A 19,778-nucleotide genomic window follows, 5' to 3' on the forward strand; every position below is an offset into this window, starting at 1 on the left:
GGTCAATTTTATCCCATCTGTTTTCAGTCCTCTAGGACTTTCTCATAGTTCCTGGTATGCTGTTTGTGCCTTTTTTTGTTTTCAAAGCCTTTGATAATTTTTCATTTCAGTGGGCCCTTAGGATGAAAAGATATAGATGTGTGTTCCCTCTACCATATTAAACCAGAAGTATCTGAGTTTTGCTTTTAGAAGGTTGGGTTATTTTTATCTCTCTAATGAGGTTTCACTTCTGTTTAAATTATTCTATGAATACATAATTTTTTTTTTTTTTAACCAAACCCACAACCAGGGCGTGTGCCCTGACCGGGAATTGAACCATGACCTCCTGGTTCATAGGTCGATGCTCAACCCCTGAACCACACCAGCTGGGCTATTTTTTAAAATTTATTCAATACATATAGAGTATGCTATATACACTATCCTAAATACTATAAAGATTAATTCACTTAATCCATTAAATCTTTATAATACCATATGAGGTGTTATTATTTCTATTTTATAAATGATGAAGTTGAGCCACAGAGAAGTTAAGTAACTCACATAAGGATACACAGCTGGTGAGTGACAGCCTTGAGGCAAACCCAAGCATCCTGGCTTTAGCTCATGGTCTGAACCATTATACTTCGGCTGCCTCTTATGTGCTATTCCTCTTTTCTGGAATGCTTTTTATTTTTACGTTTCGCTTGCTTTCTTTAGAGTACAGCATGCGACACCTCCATTAATTTAACGCATACATTAAGTGAGTGTCCATTCTGGACCAGACACTGCTTTAGGTATTGGTGATATAGCAGTGAGCAAAACAGAGTTCCTGCTCTCATGGATTTTACATTTAGTTGGAGGAGACATAAAATATGTATAATTTATATATGTTGGCAATGTATTTTCTCTGAAGAATCAAAAAATTAATTACCTTCAGGTATTAAAGTAGACTAATTTCCAAAACAAGGATTGCATTTTTCATTAGCCGATCTCTTAAAGGTGTGATTGACTGTTTGTACCCATTATATTTTTCGTCAAAACAATATCATCTGACAATAGCTGGTGTGGAAAGTTGTGTCTCAGATTAGCATGAAGGAGATCTATACAGGAGGACTCTTGGAATCGATAGCTATGGAGGAAGAGGGAAGGGAAGGGAGCAAGCTTAGGTAGGAAAGAATCAAGATGCTTTGAAATCTCAACAGATACCTTAGTTCTGAAGAGAAGTTCACACTTCAGAGCTTTCCTGAGTCACATCTAGGGCCTTTTTATACCCCCACATCGAATTAGTCATTGGTTGTGGGCTGTTTCTAGGAAGCGGGTGTGATCATATGCAAAGAGTGAAATCTCTGAAGGAGGCTGACAACTGGGGATTGTCTGCTGGTAATACTTCTAGAAGCTGGTATAATAAATGCTCCATTGCTAATGGGTGAATCTGGGGGTGGGGAGTGCGGAGGGGGAAGGTCAGATTAAAGCATCCACCATGAGGTTATTTGAAGATTTGGATTTTAATTCATATTCTATTTTCTATCTGTGAGACATTGGCAGATAGTGTTCTAGAGTTGAAAGTGTTTTACTTTTTAAATTGGTAAAATAGGATTAGTATGTCTAGTTTGATGGTTATTTTGAAGATTACGTAGGATAAAGTTTGTTTAAATGCCTGGAACATACTCAGTATTCTATAACTGTTTATAGGCAAAAGAAACAGTGATATTCCCTTGTCATAAGTACATTTTCTGGAAGATGGATTTCTCCTAGAAAGTATTTCTTCTATATTTAGTTAAGAAATATTTGAGTCCTAATTATGTCACTGGTTATGTGAATATATTTAAAAGTCCAAAATTTGTGTCTTCCAATTGTTTACAATTTAGTTGAGGATGTGTTATCAGTATATGATAAGTTAAATAACAAAAGGTGGAACATAAAATACATGTTGGACAGGTTTAGAAATATAGACCATTGGACTTGTTCAGTTGAAAAAGGTTTAATGGAAGTTGTGTTGAAGTGCCTGTTAAGATTGATCCCCACCTCCCTCCATAAACTGAGCCTTAAACTGAGGAAATGTCAGGATTAAAGGTTGGATCATCAGGTCTTATGTTTGAGGATTGTGAGTTAAACCAGATATTTGTAGTAATTTGTGTTGGGAATGATGGGATCAAGTTGAGAATAGAAATTAGAACCAGATTATCAAGAGTCTTAAATACTACAGAGTTGGAATTACAGATTTAGGAGACCCCTACATAGAGATAATAGTTAAAACATTGAATGTGCAGTAGTTTTGAGAGAGAGTCGAAATAAATGAAGGAATAATAGAGCGGGTGCAAAGAATATCTTGTGATTGAAGACGAAAGTGTTCAGAATATAGTAGAAAGAGAGCCAGGGAAGCATACTGTTAAGAAAGCCAAGGCAAGAGGGTTCTTAGAAGAAGGGGCAGAAAACCATGAGATACTTAGGAAGAGAATGATTATCAAAAAAAGGCCATTCAGTTTCTATGCGTGGCTCTCTGCTTACCTTTAATAGCCCCTAAGACTGAAGTTTTAACTTTTTTTTTGCAGATGACTGAAATTTTTAATTTCTTATTTCCTGCTCTATGCTCCAAATACTCAGGTTTATTCACAGTTCCTAACACAGTGTCAGTTCCTTCGTTTCTTCAAACATATTTATCAAGTGACCATTCTGTGTTAGGCATTATGTTGGCCACTAGGAATATAATGAGCTTACATTGTAGCTGGGGTAGGCGGTGGACTACAAACATTGGTTTATAGGTCTGATGGTAGAAGAGGTAGCCAGGGCCAGTTCAGAGGGCCTTGTAGATGCTAGGGACTTTGGATTTTACTCTGCATGAGAGACAAAAGGCATTTGAAGAGTTTAAAATAGAGGAAGCACATGAACTATGTTAACTTTGTAAACCCTTAGAACAGAGTGTGACACATAGAGACAGTTATGTAAGTGTTCCCTTAGAGTCATTCTGTCTGTTTAACTTACCTTTGGAAGGATGACTACTATATGATTAAATCATAGGCTTCGAATGGCTCCTTGGGAGAAACCCCAGGCTTCTGCTTAAAACATCTTTTTTATTTATTTTATTTTTTCCATCACCATTTATCCCCTTTATGCCCGCTTCCACCTCCACCCACCCCTCCTCTCCACAATCGCCACACTGTTGCCCATGTCCATGAGTTCTCTCTTTTTTGCTCAATCTCTCCCCCACCCCCCAGCTGTCTGCCTGCTCTCTATCTATGAAGTCTGTCTCTAGTTTGCTTGGTAGTTCAGTTTGCTCATTAAATTCCATGTATGAGCGAAATTATATGGTACTTATCTTTCTCTGACTGGCTTATTTCATTTAGCATAATGTTCTCCAGGCTCATCCATGCTGTTGCAAAGGATAAATTTTCTTCCATTTTACACAGAGTAGTATTCCATTGTGTAAATGTACCACAGCTTTTTATTTTATTTTTTAATACGTTTTTATTGATTTCAGAGAGGAAGGGAGAGGGAGAGAGAGAGAGATAGAAACATCAATGGTAAGAGAGAATCACTGGCCCTAACCGGTTTGGCTCAGTGGATAGAGCGTTGGCCTGTGGACTGAAGGGTCCCAGGTTCGATTCCGGTCAAGGACATGTACCTTGGTTGCGGGCACATCCCCAGTAGGGGGTGTGCAGGAGGCAGCTGGTCGATGTTTGTCTCTCATCAGTGTTTCTAACTCTCTATCCCTCTCCCTTCCTCTCTGTGAAAAATCAATAAAATATATGTATTTAAAAAAAAAAGAGAGAGAGAGAGAATCACTGATTGGCTGCCTCCTGCATGACCCCCAGGGGGGGTCAAGCCTGCAACCTGGGCATGTGCCCTGACCGGGAATTGAACCATGACCTCCTGGTTCATAGGTCCACATTCAACCACTGAGTACCACAGCTTTTGTATCCACTTATCTACTTTTTGTTACATTTTAAGTTTTATAATGAATGGCTGCTAGGTGGACTTACATACTATTGCTTACACATTTATGTCTATTCTTACATTTTCTGAGTATCTACCTTAAAATATGAATCATTTAAAAGCCAATTTTGGCTAATAGGGATTTTTTGGGAAAACAGTGAACATGAGGGTATGAGATCTAAAAATTATGACATGGAAAGAATGGTTGACAGCCTTATGGGTGGTTAATCTGTGTAAGTTAGGGCTGAGGAAGAGGACATGACAGATCTTTGTCAAATTATTGAAGGGCCATTTCTTGGACAAAGGGTAGACTTTTTGAGAAGGGGAGACCTGGGACTAGCGACTGGAACAGTTTTCTGTTAAATATAAGGCAGAAGCCATTCATCCATGGAGTGCAATGCCCAATGAAAGAGCGATCTTCTGATAATGAATATTAAAGCAAAGGTGGGACTACCATCTGTCAGAGCTGTTAGGTGGAGACTGGATTAAATTGGTTTCTTACCAATTTAATTTTTACTTTGCACAGATAGTTTACTGGAAGCAACACATGTTGATGCACATACAAAATAGCTGAAGTCCATCAAGTCGTCAGGCATTCAGTAATGTGTAGAGCATTATTCATTGTAATCATTGTCTAACTCAAAACGCCCTTTCTTTTTCAGGGATATCATGATAACACACTTTGAACCTTCCATCTCCTTTGAGGGCCTTTGCAATGAGGTTCGAGACATGTGTTCTTTTGACAATGAACAGCTCTTTACCATGAAATGGATCGATGAGGAAGGTGAGTGGTAAAGAGAGGACTGCAAGTGTAAGCGTTTGATTTAGATGCTATTCTTGTCATTTATTTTTAAAACATAATAGAAGTCCTTATTAATTTAAGGGGGGGAGGTATACTACAAATTTGATGCCATTCTTATTTTTCTGTAAGTATTTAAATTGAAAGACTACCAAAGAGTATCATCTTTGTTTTGCCCTTTTTACCCTAAAATGGAGTGAAATCGGTGTGACTTTTTTCCAGCAATAAGATAAATATCTCATCAAATAGTATTACATTTTACTTTAATTTTGAATTTGTATTGTCTTATATTTTAAGTGACCTTTAATAATTTGACAGTATTTTTTACTGTATATTACTTTAAAGAAAATGTTATGGAATAAAAATGATTGTGACAAACATTATTTCAAAGACTGCGGCAGAAATGCCATACCTTACTGACTTGTACTCAAAAAGCATTTATTGAGTATCTGTGTGTCGAGGATAGTATTTTTCTATCCCCACACTCACAGCCTCATGGGGAGACAGACATGTGAAGTGTGGTGGAATACAAAGGAAGTAGCATCAACATATGCCTGAAGTCTCTGTGATGTTTGAACTAAACTGTAACAAAGAGTAAAAGTTTTTGCAGTGGAGGAGGTAAGGGAAAAACCGTTTTCAGTGAAGATATAAAAAGGCACAGAGGTAAGAACGTGGTATGTGGGGAAGAGCATTAATTCACCGTGTGGGAGTGGTGTGAGGTATGAACTTGAGCTAGATCCTTGCTACTCAAAGTGTGGTCTGCAGAGCTTACTAGAAAGGGAATCTCAGGCCCCATTACAGACCACTGAATCAGAATCCCTAGTTTAGTAGGATCTACAGGTGAGTTGCATGAATTCCTGATGGGTTTGCAAGCCACATTTGACTTTATTTTGCATGATGGAATGTCATTGAAGTGTAGTTAAAAGATCTTTCCCAGCTGGTGTGGCTTAGTGGCTGAGCGTCAGCCTAGGAACCAGGAGGTCACGGGTTTGATTCCCAGTCAGGGCACATGCCCTGTTTGCGGGCTCAATCCTGGGGGGTGCAGGAGGCAGCTGATCAGTGATTCTCTCTCATCATTGATATTTCTATCTTTCTCTGCTTCTCCCTTCCTCTCTGAAATCAACAAACATTATATTTAAAAAAACTGGTTTAGAGACAATTCATTAAAGTACCTTATAGTACCCTTATATTTTGTATTATCTTTGCTTGGAGAATTCTGTTCCCAGATTGTCACATGGCTTTCTCTTCCTTGTCATTCAGGTCTTAACTCAAATGTCATGTCCTCAAAGAAGCCTTTTAGCCCTATTCACATTGCATCTTATTTGTATGGTAGAATGTAAGCTCCATGAGAGCAGAGATCATGTTTTACTGTAGAATTCCAGTACCTAGGGCGGTACTCAGTAATAGTATGCACACAAACTTGTAACTTGTATGAAGGTTAATATCAAGCCTTTCCATAGTGTAGTTTTATGTATATTATGGGAGATTTAAGCATTGGGAGTTTTGGTGTGTTCTGTTTTTTTCTTAACAGTAGCATATTTTAGGTAACAGATTCACAGAGTAAATTCAATTAATTATCTGATGAAATAGTCTCACCCTTTTATAATACAATTCATAGTTTTTCTCTCTAAATAGCCATTAGGTGCCCTAATGTTCTGGGGGAAAACAAGAAAACTGAAGCCTTTGCCTCATTCAAATAAAAAAGTTAAACTTCCCATTAAGGCTTGTTGATTCCTTTCTTGCCCTGGTTAATTTCTGATACTAGTCTTTTCTTGACTGTAGGCACACAGAGCCAGTAGTAATTATTTTTGAGTTCCTTGCAATTATTTTTCAGTGGTAGTTTTGCCACCTTTGTTTTTAGCCACAGAGGCATTTGGGACATGCTTATCTGGAGAAAACGTTTTCTCTAGGATGTGTGGAAGACAGAACTATAATTTTATTTCTCTGGTTTATGAGAAGCCAAACACTGTTCTAGAAGCTAAACTTTTAATTGTGGGGCTTTATATTAGAGTAAACAAAGATCATAGGCTTACTTCATTCCTTTAAACAGATTTATGGCAACCGCCCTTTTTCCTTGTGTTCAAAACCAGTTTTACTGATTTGTTTTGATGTACACGTGGAAAAACTGGTTTGTTTAATGGAACTAAGGACTTTAGAATGAATAGTAAAATTCTGTAATAATCATACCCCCTTTTCTCATACTGAGAGTGAGTGTGGAGCAGAGAATGATAAACATGACTTTTTAATTCATCATTTTTAAACTGTGGCCATTTTTCCTTAAGGATGCACCTTTTATATTTACAACCTAATAATATTTTCTAACCTTCTAATTTATTCAGGGTTTGATTACCTGGTTTAAATTTCACTATGTTTCTTTCTGTCCTTTCTCTTTTACTAGAAAGTTAACCTTTGGACATTTTGTTTCTTATTGAAGTTTTTATTAAGGATATTGGGTCATAGGTTCAATTCTGGGTCAGGGCCCCTGCAGGCTTGATCCCCAGCAGGGGGCATGCAGGATGTTGATGTTTCTCCCTTCCTCTCTCTCTAAAATCAATAAAAACATGATTTGTGTGAAGGAAAAGGTATCTCTGGGCATCCTCAGATGCCCAGAAGTAGTTGCTATAAACAAATTGATGATGTATTTTTCTGTGAATATACAACTAGGGGGGACATGGTGATAGGTCTTTTTCTTTTTTACAAAAAGACTAATGTTGCACAAGCTATAATTTAATGTGCTTTTTCACTTAACATCTTGTGGCTCTTTTTTCATATCAGTGCATGGAGATTTATCTTGCTTCTCTTAAAATGTTGTGTGGTATTATAACATGGTTGTACCCTAATTTATTTAACTAGTTCCCTTTTGATGGGTGTTTGGATTGCTTGTAAATTCATTATAAAAATTATTGGTGCAAAGACTATGTGTGTGCATAGATTTTTTGGGGCACCTGTAGTGTATTATCTCTAGGGCAAATTCCCTGAAATGGAATGTGTCCTTGACGATAGATGGTACTAAATTGACCACCAAAAATATTGTACCTTTGTTATACTTTAACCTGTAGCATATGTGAATTCTTTTTTTTTATACCCTGTAAAAGACTATGTAAGGGGAAAAATTGAAAATGATTTGCAGAGAGAGTGGGAGAGGATATTATTTGGATGTAGCATTTTAAATTCATGTCCTGTTGGTTTAAATAAGTTAGATTCATGGAAATTTAAAATGAATATAAGCATTCTTTGGCATAAAAGTATGGAGTTTTTCTGAATTCTGGGAGCTTAAACGTCTTCCTGGCTTGTATATATTATAAAACTCATGTGGTGTTAGGAGAGGAAATTGAGTGCCACGGTGTAACAAAACCAAACTTAAGATAGTAAGAAACATACTTCTTTTATGTGATATTTTCCAAGCATCTTTAGTCTGGTGTAATTTTAGCTGGTGTGCTGAGAACTAAAATAGCAAATCATTCCTCAGACTTCTTCTTTATCACCCCACACTATATACTAATTTTGGCAATCATGTCAGTGAGGAAAACTTTTTGACTGACTGTCTAGTTATTGTTATTTCAATTACTTTAATAGCAGTATTATGGCTTCAAACCTGGCAATTAAAAAATGAAATCAGTATCAGTAAGAAAAAGCATGTAAGTACCCTTGAGCAGATCTCTTTGTAACTCCTATTTTCCTCCTGCTTCCTTTAACATTTCTTGTAGTGGAGGCTTGCTGGCGATGAATTCTTTCAGCTTTTCATGTCTTTATTTCATATTTTAAAAAAATGGCTTTATTGGGTGGTGGGCACACAAATGCAACATCAGGATGATATATCATAGAATTGTACACTTGAAACCTATATAATTTTTTTCTCCTTTTAAAATTTATCTTTATTGTTGAGAGTATTACAGATGTCTTCTCTTTTCTCCCATTGTTCCTTTTATTAGCCAATGTGACCCCAATAAATTTAATTAAAAATAAAATGGCTTTATTGAGGTATAGTTGACATACAACAAACTGTATGTTTAAAAGTGTACAATTTGAACCTGGCTGGTGTTGCTCAGTGGTTGAGCACCGACTCATGAACCAGGAGATCACGGTTCAATTCCTGGTCAGGGCACATGTCTGGGTTGTGGGCTCGATCCCCAGCAAGGGAGCGTGCAGAAGGCAGCTGATTGATAATTCTCTCTTCATTGATGTTTCTATTTCTCCCTCTTCCTTCCTCTCTCTGAAATCAATGAAAACATATTTTGGAAATAAAGTGTAAAATTTGATGAGTTTTAATACCCAGAAAATCATCACCACAAGCAAGATATGGAATATATTCATTACCCTCAAAAGTTTCCTTGGGCTTTGAAATTCCTCACTCTTGCCCCTCCATCCTAGGCAACTACAGATCTGCTTTCTATTGCTATGGATTAGTTTGCATTTTCTAGAGTTTTATAGGAATGAAATCATACAGCATGTCTGATTTTTGGGCGAGGGGGTTGGTCTGGCTTCTTTACTCAGCATAATTATTAATGTATGGGTTGTGTGTATTAGTTTACTTCTTTTTATTGCTGAGTAGTATTTCATCATCTTGATGTGCCACAATTTGTTTATTCATTCTTCTGTTGATGGACATTAAGGTTGTTTCCAGTTTTGGGCTATTACAAATAAAAGTGTTTTGGCAATCAGTTACAAGTTTTTGTATGGATATATGTTATATGTAATATGCTAGGTATATATGCTTGTTTTTTTATAAAATAGGAAAAGACATGTTTGAAAAAGAGATGAGGTGGGGTATTGCACCGCAGGCATATTCCCAGGCAGATGGCTTTTTTTTTTTTTTTTTACAAGATAAATAACAGAATGAGACTTTTGTTTTTATTACTCAAAAAAGCTTCATTTTTAAATTTATTTGGCTTTCTGACTCTGTGCTTGTGCCTTCAACACTTTCACAAGGATTTTCTGCTCCTCAATAAGGAAAGCACGCTTGATCCTGTCGCGGACACATTTAGCACACGTGGATCCACCGTAGGCCCTGCTGACGTGTTTTTTTCGTCTTAGACAACCTCATTAGATCTTTAGGTCTCACAGCACGCACTCCGCGCAGTCGGCCTGGGCACACGCCACACGCAGACTTGGGTGCCTTCCCAACCTTCTTGGTATAAAGGTAAACGATCCTATTACCAGGGGTTAGGGACAACCTGGTTTTGTTGGAGGCTGTGTTGTAGGACAGCCTCCGCCGGTATGTCAAACGCTGGACCATGGTGAATACCTAGACAGAAGTCACCGTCCCCGGAAGAGGAAAAGGGAAGCGCTTCAGATGGCTTTTAGAAAGGAGCTTATGTGAAAGTTAAGGATTTGGGCATTGATACCTTTGTAAAAATGTTTACGTCTGGTAATCCCTGGAAAGTCTTCCTGCACTCCCAGGCATAGCGCACTCCACGCAGAAGACAGCTGGCTTAGAAAAGTCCCCAAGTACTTCTCTTAGTTCTGGCCTCTGCAAAAGGATCAGACAAAGGCCCACCTGGGAGAAACCCCTTGCAGTAGTGGGGTGGGGCTGAGTTGAGAGGTGAGGCAAGAGAGGCTCTAGGAGCCTGATAGGGCACCGGTGCTCCCTGACTGCAGTTTATGCTCTGGTTTTTGGGAAAGTCTGTCCTTGTTAGCATCCCATCTCCACTTGCATTGTATTCCTTCCCAAACTCTTCTCTCACTCATCCCAGGCAACCACTGATCTGCTTTCCGTATGTAAATAACAACGTATGTTGTTTATGTGCTTTTAAATTCATATACATGCCATTATTCAGCAAATAATTCTGAAACTTCCCTTTCTCCACTGGGCATTATCTCTTGAGTTTCATTCTTTTTTTTTAAATCTTTTTTCACGTCAGACGGGTCATGTGCCAGAAGCGTAACAAGGTTCATGGGCGGCACATCTCACACAGCAGCGTGAACACCCAATCATCACGCTTATGAACTACAAAAGTATCCGAGTTTCATTCTTGTGGAAGGAGAACAATTATATTCCCTTTTAAAAATTCTTTTTTTAATTGTGGTAAAATATACATAACATAAAATTTACCATTTCAACCTTTTTTAAATGTACAAATCAGTGTCATTAAGCACATTTACATTGTTATGCAACCATCCCCACTACCCATTTCCAAAACTTTTTCATCATCCAAACAAAATTCTACCCATTAAACAATAACTCCTCATCCCTTATCATCTAGCTCCTGGAAACCTCTCCTATATTTATTTTCTCTATGAATTTGTCTCTAGGTCACCTTTGATTTTGAAAGATAATTTTCTCTGGTAAATAATTTTAGGTTGACTATTTTTCATTCTGTACATTATCTTCTGGCTTGCATTGCTTCTGATGCAAAATCTGCTGTCAACATTATCTTTGTTCGTCTGAATGTAGTATGTCTCATTGGCTGCTTTTAAATTTTTTCTGTTTATCACTGGTTTTAAGCAATTTGATAATGGTGGACCTTTAGTTTTCTTCATGTTTCTTGTCTTGAGATTTGTTGAGCTTCTTGGATCCATAGGTTCATACTTTTTATCATATTTGGAAAAATTTTGGCCATTATCTCTTCAAAAATTTTCTCTGTCATCACACCTCTTCTTCATAGACTCCAGTTATGTGTGTATTAGGCCTCTTGAAATTATCATAAAGCTCAGTAATGCTCTGTTAACTTTTTCAGTCTTTTTCTCTGCATTTCATTTTGGATACTTTTAATGTTGTGAATTGAAGTTCATTAATCTTCCTCTGCCATGTCTAATCTGCCATTAAGCCTACCTGGTATGTTTTTCATTTCAGACATAGTTTTTCTAGATGTTCAGTTGGGACTGTTAAAATAGGTTCCATCTTTACTTAACATGCTGAATACCTCTAGCTTCTTGAACATGTTGGATATAATTATAACAGCTCTTTTAATGTCCATGTCTACAAATTCTTTGACAGTTCTTTGTTATGTGTCAATTCGGGGTCAATTTCAATTGATTGATTTTTTTTCTCCTGGTAAAGGTCATTTTCATGCTTCTTTACATGCCTGGTTATAATAATATTTATTAAATTCTGGACAGTGTGACTTTTGTCTTATTGGATGTTGAATATCTTTGAATCCTTATAAATATTTTTGAGCTTTGTTCTGGAATGCATTTAAGTTACTTGGAACAGTTAATTCTTTGTTGCTTAATTTCCAATATCTGAAGCCATTTGAAAACTTATTTTGTATAGTTTTTTGTTGTTGTTTTATGTGGAGGGTTAAATCTAGTTCCTATTACCCCATCTTCTCCAGAAGTGGAAGTTGAGGATGGGCAGCTTGATAGGATAGCATGTGCGTCTGTAACCACTAATTGCCACCTCCCAGAAAAAAAGAAGAAGCCAGAAATCCATGAGTGTTGTGCTAGGGCCCAATGTCGAAGGGATTACTACCTAAGCATCATCACATCCTTGGAAAGTTTTTACAGATCTGTATTTTAAGTAGGGACACTGGGTTCAGAACACTACCTTGTCCAGAGGCAGTGGGGAGATCCTGGTGGGAACAGAGAGTGAGCCTGTTAATCTGAGGCAGACTCAAATATCAGGGAGAGGAGTGCAGGGGTGCCAACTTTGGTTTTAGGCTGTATTGATTCTTTTAAATGTGGGGCACTGAATTCAGTCATATATTGGAATTTACTATATATAGCTAGTGTTATAGATGCATCAAGTTATCTCATAAATAATTGGCTCTTGCAGATTTACCAAACAGTTTGAGGTCCAGTGCTCTAATTTGCTTCTTTCTTTTTATAGTTGAGAAGGAAATATAGATTTACAGTTCTGCTGGATAATATACAGATTTCACTATCTTTTTTTTTTTTAATATATTTTTTATTGATTTTTTACAGAGAGGAAGGGAGAGAGATAGAGAGTTAGAAACATGGATGAGAGAGAAACATTGATCAGCTGCCTCCTGCACACCCCCTAAAAGGGATGTGCCCGCAACCCAGGTACATGCCCTTGACCGGAATCTAACCAGGGACCTTTCAGTCCGCAGGCCGACGCTCTATCCACTGAGCCAAACCGGTTTCGGCCAGATTTCACTATCTTGAAATTTGTTTAACTGAGCAGATCTCACTCTGGGTCTGTGGCCATTTTAGGATGTAAATTCAGATTTTAGTAATAGAGTGGACCTTAAGAAATAACTTTTCCTTTCATCTTTGCGTCATGGTGACTCTCTATGGCAGGGGTGGGCAAACTTTTTGACTCGAGGGCCACAGTGGGTTCTTAAACTGGACCGGAGGGCCGGAACAAAAGCATGGGTGGAGTGTTTGTGTGAACTAATATAAATTCAAAGTAAACATCATTACATAAAAGGGTACAGTCTTTTTTTTTTTTTTTAGTTTTATTCATTTCAAACGGGCCGGATCCGGCTCGCGGGCCGTAGTTTGCTCACGGCTGCTCTATGGGATATTTTGTTTCTGAGTAATGTGTCCTGCTTTATCAGGCATTAAATAGTTGGTCTAAAGGTAATACCTGAACCAAAGATACTCAGTCCAATAAAAATAAAATAGATTTGAATATACGTAGTGTCAGCTATTAACTCTTATTTCCACACTTCCTTGTGGTTATTCCAAAGTATTAGTCTCTAAGTGCACATTGAAAGTAGGTACTTGGCCTGACCTAGGTTTCATCCAACAGCAAGTACACATTGTTTTGGCAAAAAGACAATGCCTAGCAAAAAGGAAAAATTGATTTTTTTTTTATTTACTTTTAATTTTTTTTTGTTGTTTTGGTCTTTGAAATTATCTTTATTTCTTCAGTCTATAGGCCGTCGCTCTATCCACTGAGCCAAACCAGCTAGGGCATCGAAATTATCTTTATTTCTGAACATTCCTTTACAACCATCCACCCCAAGATTGACACCCACACATGCAGCTGGAGGCTAAATACCTCTCCCCGTCCCCAAGCAAATCCGATTCATGTTTCTGATTGTAGGACACTTTGCCTTTGAGGTCCCATGAACTCCCCAATCTTTGCCCCTACAATCCTGTTCCCGGGCTGGGTCCCTCCCTTTCCCCATTCAGACTGAGCATGAACCTGAAACATAGGTGCCCCCTGCATAATGCACCCCGGTCCGAGGTTTCAGCTTCCAAAGGCCCAGAAAGAAGCCTTTGCTGGGTGCACCCAGTGAGCAGGGTCATTACAGGGGCACATCGCGGGCTCCATGTCATGAAAATGCCACCTTATAAAACTCCCTATGTCTAAGATGCTTGGTGGCAAGATGGATGGTCCTGGGCTGTCCTAACTCCCTCAGGGTCCCCGTGAGCTCAGCCCGGATCAGGGCAAGTCTCTCCTGGTTGACAGTCCCTTGGGTCCCGTAACACTCCAGGGGGACGGGGTACACCTCGAGCTCTAAACTGCGCAGCCCGGCTGTGTGGCGCAGCAGCTTCTCCACGGTGGCCACGGGGAAGTTGTTTACAGAGATGGTGAATTTCCTGAGCTGGTGGCAGCGGCTCAGGACAGGCAGGATGGCCTCGACTTGGGAGTCCTCCATCCCACAGTTATCCAGACCCACGGCCTGGAGGGTGGGTGCCACTGCCTCCAGCAGAGCTCGGAGGGGCTCACTGAAATCCGCAAGGCTGAGGCCCGATAGATGCAGGATCTTCAGCTGCCTGAGGTTCGGGCACTGGGACAGGTGTGTCAGGTCTGAATGCGTCAGCCGCTGGCAGTGTGTTAGGCAGAGTTTGTCCAAGGGAGTCTGCAGGCACCTGAGCATCTGGTCCAGACGGCCTCGCAGGAAGGAGGGAGAATGCATGTGGAGCTCCCGGAGGTGCCGCAGCCTGAGCATCTGAGAGAGGAATTGGGGAAAGGATGGCTGCTCTTCTCGCTCCTGCCTTTCCCACTCCTGCTCCTCTTCCTCCTGCTCCTGCTCTTCCCACTCCAACAACTCTTCCTCCCTCAGCTCCTGCTCCTCTTCCTGTTGTTCTTCCTCCCCCTCCTCCTCCTGCTCTTCATCCTCCACCTCCTCAGCCAACACATCGATGCACGGGAGATAGAGTCTCTGCAGGTTACTCATCTGACCCAGGTAGAGAGCAAATGTCCCCAGCGTGGGCAGGTCCCAGGTGCAGTTCACTTTCACCTCCTGGATGCAGTCCAGCTGCACCCTATCCAGGACCCTCCTGACCCTCTGGAAGGGCACCTCAGAAATCCTCAGCGCCTTGCAGCACAGGTGTAGCAACCTTTCCCTCTGCTGGGCCCATTGGATGATGTGCATGAAAAACTTATCCTGGTCCCTTTCGTTGAAGTTAAGGTCTAGGAACACCTCCAAGGGAGCCAGGGGATGCTCCATGTTGGGGCTGGAGCTGTGCACAGTCACTGGTCCCGTCGGTGAGCAATTCCGGGCGCTGACTCCACACCACATATCCCAGAAGTTGGCACCCGTGTTCCTTAAATCCAGCACCCGCAGTTTGCACCTCTTGGGCCGAACTTCCTGGGCAAGCAGAACGTCAAGCGCGTCAAACACGGCTTTGAAGCCCACGGCCCTGGTTGGGACATGATCAGGGAACAGATGCCTCAGGACCCCCAGAGGGAGGACAGTGAAGGGCCAGGCTTGGGCCACCGCCTTCAGGGTCTGGCGGTGGTGTCCACTACGGTAGGCCAGGACGAACAGGTCGGGGAAGAGCTCGGCGGGCAGGTACTCCAGAGCTGCGATGGCTGAGGCCTGGTCCCTCAGCAGGCGCTTTGCTGCCAGCTCCAGGAGTGTGGGTGGCGTCCAGATGCTCATCTTCAAGGTGCTCAGAAAGGAATCCTGCAGAAACGTCTGCTGTGACCGGGTTGGCTGGGGCTCAGATCTCAGACCTGGTGGAGAACCACGGCACTGACTGCACAGCTGGAATCTCTGAATCTCTCCTCTGGTGCCTGAGGTTTTTATACACCTTCTCAAATGCTAACATCCAATCAGAACCCCTGGTCTAAACCCCATAATCCTAATGGGATTCATGCGTTTCTCCCTATTAATTGATTGACCCAGATATCCGTTTAGGAAAGAGAAAGTTAGGGAGGGGCAAGGTTGAAGAATGGCTCATTGATTCCTTCCAAAGGCACTGACTGAGGTGGACGGGCGGCCCATAGTTATTCTACTTGGTGTGAGAGAGTGAAGGGTGTAATGGGTTCCTGATGTTAGAAAGGAAAAAAACACAACCTGAGAGCATGGTTGCTGGGATCTTTGGCCACATTAGAGTAATCCAAATTATCCACAGTTAAAACAGGCGGGAAGACAATGGTGGCATCCCCGAGAAAAAAAGAAATGTGTCCATGCATCTAGTTGGCACTTAGGTTTTATGTCAGGTGACTCAGCAGATCATGAGCTCCTTCAGGGAGCAAGCGGTGGTTGTTTGAGGATGTGGGTGGCCCTTCAGACCACAAGGCTTCTCTGAGGGAGGTCAGGACAGAATCACCATGAGAAGCAGGGGTCAGGGCTGGGCAGTGTGGGGCTGAGCCATCCTAATGGAACCCTGTGAATGACCAAGGGCCATGTAACAGATGGGTGTTTTTCCTTGGAGAGACGAGAGATGGAAAACTCTTCTCTGGGTGAATTTAGGATTTAAAAGGAGACAAGCTGGAGGGCAGACAGTGCCATCCTAGAGGGCACAGGGAGGGATTCCATCTTCTGTCCCTCCCAGGAGGAAAAGGGTGGGTCTCCTCTGGGCAAGATGAGATTAGCTCAGCGACTGGGTGGAGAAGATTAAATCTAAGAATGTGATTAGAGGGAAAGAGGCCAGGCCTGGGAGTTAGACATTTTCAAGCCCGAGAGGCACTGAAGGCAGGTGCATGGGCTCTTTTGGGATCTTGGAGCCCGGGAGAGAAATAAACATGGGCCAATCACACGTAACCCTGTCTCATCATGGCAGCTGCCATGAGGTGACATTTATCTGCGGGTCAGCCGGGTCTCTGTGGAAGAACCCTTCCCAGGTAGCAAGTGCCTTCCCTCACTACATAGTGTCTCCATGGCCCCATTTCTGCCCTCATAGCACCCCTTCACTTCACCACACCCCCAATGATCTCCCTTATGACCATCGGCCCTCAGGTCCGCTCTTCAGTAAGCCTGTCCCCCAATATCACTCTGTTCTGTATTTGTCTGACAGCTTGTTGTCTTCTGGACCAGAGGCTCTTTGAAGCCAGGGAGCAATCATGGCTCCTTAGATCTCTGCCTGGACCGGGTTGGCTGGGGCTCAGATCTCAGACCTGGTGGAGAACTGACTGCACAGCTGGAGGACTTGCGAAAAATTGATTTTTAAAAATACGTTTATAATGATGCCTTTAGTAATAGTTAAATCCATTTATGGCTTTTGATCAAAGTACAATAATAAAAACCACACCTATAATGGATCAAGCATACTATGAGTCATTTTAAATATATGGTCTTTAGATTTCCCATCATACTTGCAATGTAGATAATAGCCCTCTTTTTGTATAGGAGAAAATTGAAACTCAAAGAAGTAATTTTGCTGTAGTTGCACAGAGAGATGGGATGTGGAGCATGGGAGAGAGCTGGATGCAAAGTCCTGCAGGACACCTACCTCTCTGAGAGATTTTCGTTGCTTCTTGAGTGTGAGAGAGATTTTTGAGAGGAAGACTCTAATATGTCTTTGCTTTCCTGAGAAGAGCTAGTGGAAGGAAAGCCAAAATAAAAATGGAACTAAGGAAGACTGGTGGGATAATATCCAGAGAAGAGAGAAGGAAGTGGGGATAGAGTGGCCAAGTTAGAGAACAGGACAGACATACTCATAGCAGGACAGGAGATGACTTCATTTTTCTCGATCAAGTACTACACCCAGTTCTCTGCTGAGAGTGATTGAGGTTTGAATGGGGTTGTTGGCATGTAATGTGTGGTAACACTTGGTGTAACCACAGGAATGAGCAAAAGAATGGTAGCGTTGAGGACCCAGCTCAGCCCCCAACTATGTTCGGAATGACTTTTTCATTGAGAATGCCATCCTATGAGGAGATGTGTCATCTCATTGATTGCCAGGGATGACTCAGTTTTTTTTTGGCCGGTTGACCAAGGGAGGTGTTTCTTCCTTCCCCTCTCTGTGTGTAAGTTTACTGAAACGATATATTTACATTTATAAGCTCAAATAGGACTGCTCTTCAGTCCAGAGTACTTTAGTAGCTACACTTCCTTTCTGTGAGTCTCTTGAGCAGGCTCTCAGGTGAAGGAAGAATTTGACAAAATGATTACATGGAAACCTCAATGGAACTACTTTCACTTCCTCTTTTATTTATTTTTTTAATTAAATCTTTATTGTTCAGATTATTACAGTTGTTCCTCTTTATTCCCCCCATAGCTCCCCTCCACCAGGTTCCCACCCCACCTTCTGCCCTTACCCCTGCCATTGTCCTCGTCCATAGGTGCATGATTTTTGTCCAGTCTCTTACCGCACCCCCACACCCCTTCCCCCCTGAGGGTTGTCAGTCCACTTCCTTTCTATGTCCCTGATTCTATTATATTCACCAGTTTATTCTGTTCATCAGATTATTTATTTTCTTAAAGGATACCTTTCAGCATTTCATATAATACTGGTTTGGTGGTGATGAATTCCTTTAGCTTTTTCTTATCTGTGAAGTTCTTTATCAGACCTTCAATTCTGAATGATAGCTTTTCTGAGTAAAGTAATCTTGGTTGTAGGTTCTTGGTATTCATCACTTTGAATATTTCTTGCGACTCCCTTCTGGCCTGCATAGTTTCTGTTGAGAAATCAGCTGACAGTCCTATGGGTACTCCCATGTAGGTAACTAACTGTTTTTCTCTCGCTGCTTTTAAGATTCTCTCTTTGTCTTTTGCCCTTGGCATTTTAAGTATGATGTGTCTCGGTGTGGTCCTCTTTGGATTCCTTTTGTTTGGGGTTCTCTGCGCTTCCTGGACTTGTAGGTCTATTTCTTTCACCAGGTAGGGGAAGTTTTCTGTCATTATGTCTTCAAATAGGTTTTCAGTGTCTTGCTTTCTCTCTTCTTCTGGCACCCCTATAATTCTGATGTTGGTAGGCTTGAAGTTGTCCCAGAGGCTTCTTACACTGCCTTCATATTTTTGGATTCTTTTTTCTTTTTGTTTTTCCGGTTGGGCGTTTTTTGCTTCTTCGTGTTTCAAATCTTTGACATGATTCTTGTGATCCTCTGGTCTGCTTTTGGAACTCTGTATAATATTCTTTATTTCAGTCAGTGTATGCTTAATTTCTAGTTGGTCCTTGCTCATAACCTCAAGGGTCTCACTAGATTTATTGAGGGTCTCACTAAATTTATCGGCGATTTCTAGAAAATTCTTGAAAAACCTTAAAAGTGTGGTTTTGAACTCTATATCCAGTAGTTTGCTTTTCTCCCTTTCTGTCATTTGTGACCTGTTTCTTTGTCTCTGCATTTTGGCTGCTTCCCAGTGTTGATAGAGTGGCTTTGTGTGCTAGGTGTCCTATAGGGCCCAGTGGCTCAGCCTCCCCAATTACCTGAGGTGGACACTCTTGGTGCACCCCTTTGTGGGCTTTGTGCACAGTCTTGTTGTAGTTAAACCTTGATTGTTGTAGGTATCACTGGGAGGAATTGACCTCCAGGCCAGTTGGAGGTCAATTGGAGGTCAGCTGTGTCTACAGTGGGAGAACTTCTGTGCTGGAGACACCCTTAGGGGCAAGACTTGCTTCAGTGGGGCTTTGGTGCTCACTGAGTCTGCCCCATGAATGTGTCCCTTACGGATCTGAGGAGTTGTCATCTGGATGATCCCACTCTGACCACTGGGTACACTGGCTCTTGGATCTCTAAGGAGGTGCTAATTTAGCCTCTGCCTGAGGCTACCCAGCAGGAGCGATGGAGAGATCTGCAGATTCCTCTTCTTTGTTTGGGGTTTGGAGATGCCCAGATGAGGCCCAGCTGTGAAGCAGTGCAAGCTGCTGTGGGGCCTTGGGCCTTCTTTTTGGATGTTCTGGGTCTCTCTGACCCAGCTGCAGTTTGTTAGGTAATTTTAGATTGCAAAGGGCCAGGGCATTCATATGCAAAAGCCTCTGCGCACAGCTTGGGTGGGGCGGGGTCTCAGGGAATCAACAGGGCGGAGCAAACTGCTATGGC

At 41.3% G+C, this 19,778-nt stretch overlaps 1 protein-coding gene, 1 non-coding gene and 1 pseudogene across 4 annotated transcripts in view; 1 reads left to right on the forward strand and 2 right to left on the reverse strand.

The window, feature by feature from the left end:
* PRKCI (protein kinase C iota) overlaps positions 1–19,778 on the forward strand; it is a 75,784-nt gene that overhangs the window by 9,935 nt on the left and 46,071 nt on the right. For all 3 annotated transcript variants that reach the window (XM_059687011.1, XM_059687012.1, XM_059687010.1), the window contains exon 2: positions 4,575–4,696. In XM_059687011.1, the coding sequence (XP_059542994.1) occupies positions 4,575–4,696 (122 nt within the window). The remainder of the gene's footprint in view (positions 1–4,574; positions 4,697–19,778) is intronic.
* LOC132230098 (large ribosomal subunit protein eL34-like) lies at positions 9,541–10,007 on the reverse strand (annotated as a pseudogene).
* LOC132232256 (small nucleolar RNA U13) lies at positions 10,567–10,670 on the reverse strand. The gene has a single exon (XR_009452376.1). It is a non-coding gene; the product is annotated as a small nucleolar RNA U13 (small nucleolar RNA).

Source organism: Myotis daubentonii, chromosome 3 (genome assembly GCF_963259705.1).
Source record: "Myotis daubentonii chromosome 3, mMyoDau2.1, whole genome shotgun sequence".
NCBI classification, from domain to species: Eukaryota; Metazoa; Chordata; class Mammalia; order Chiroptera; family Vespertilionidae; genus Myotis; species Myotis daubentonii.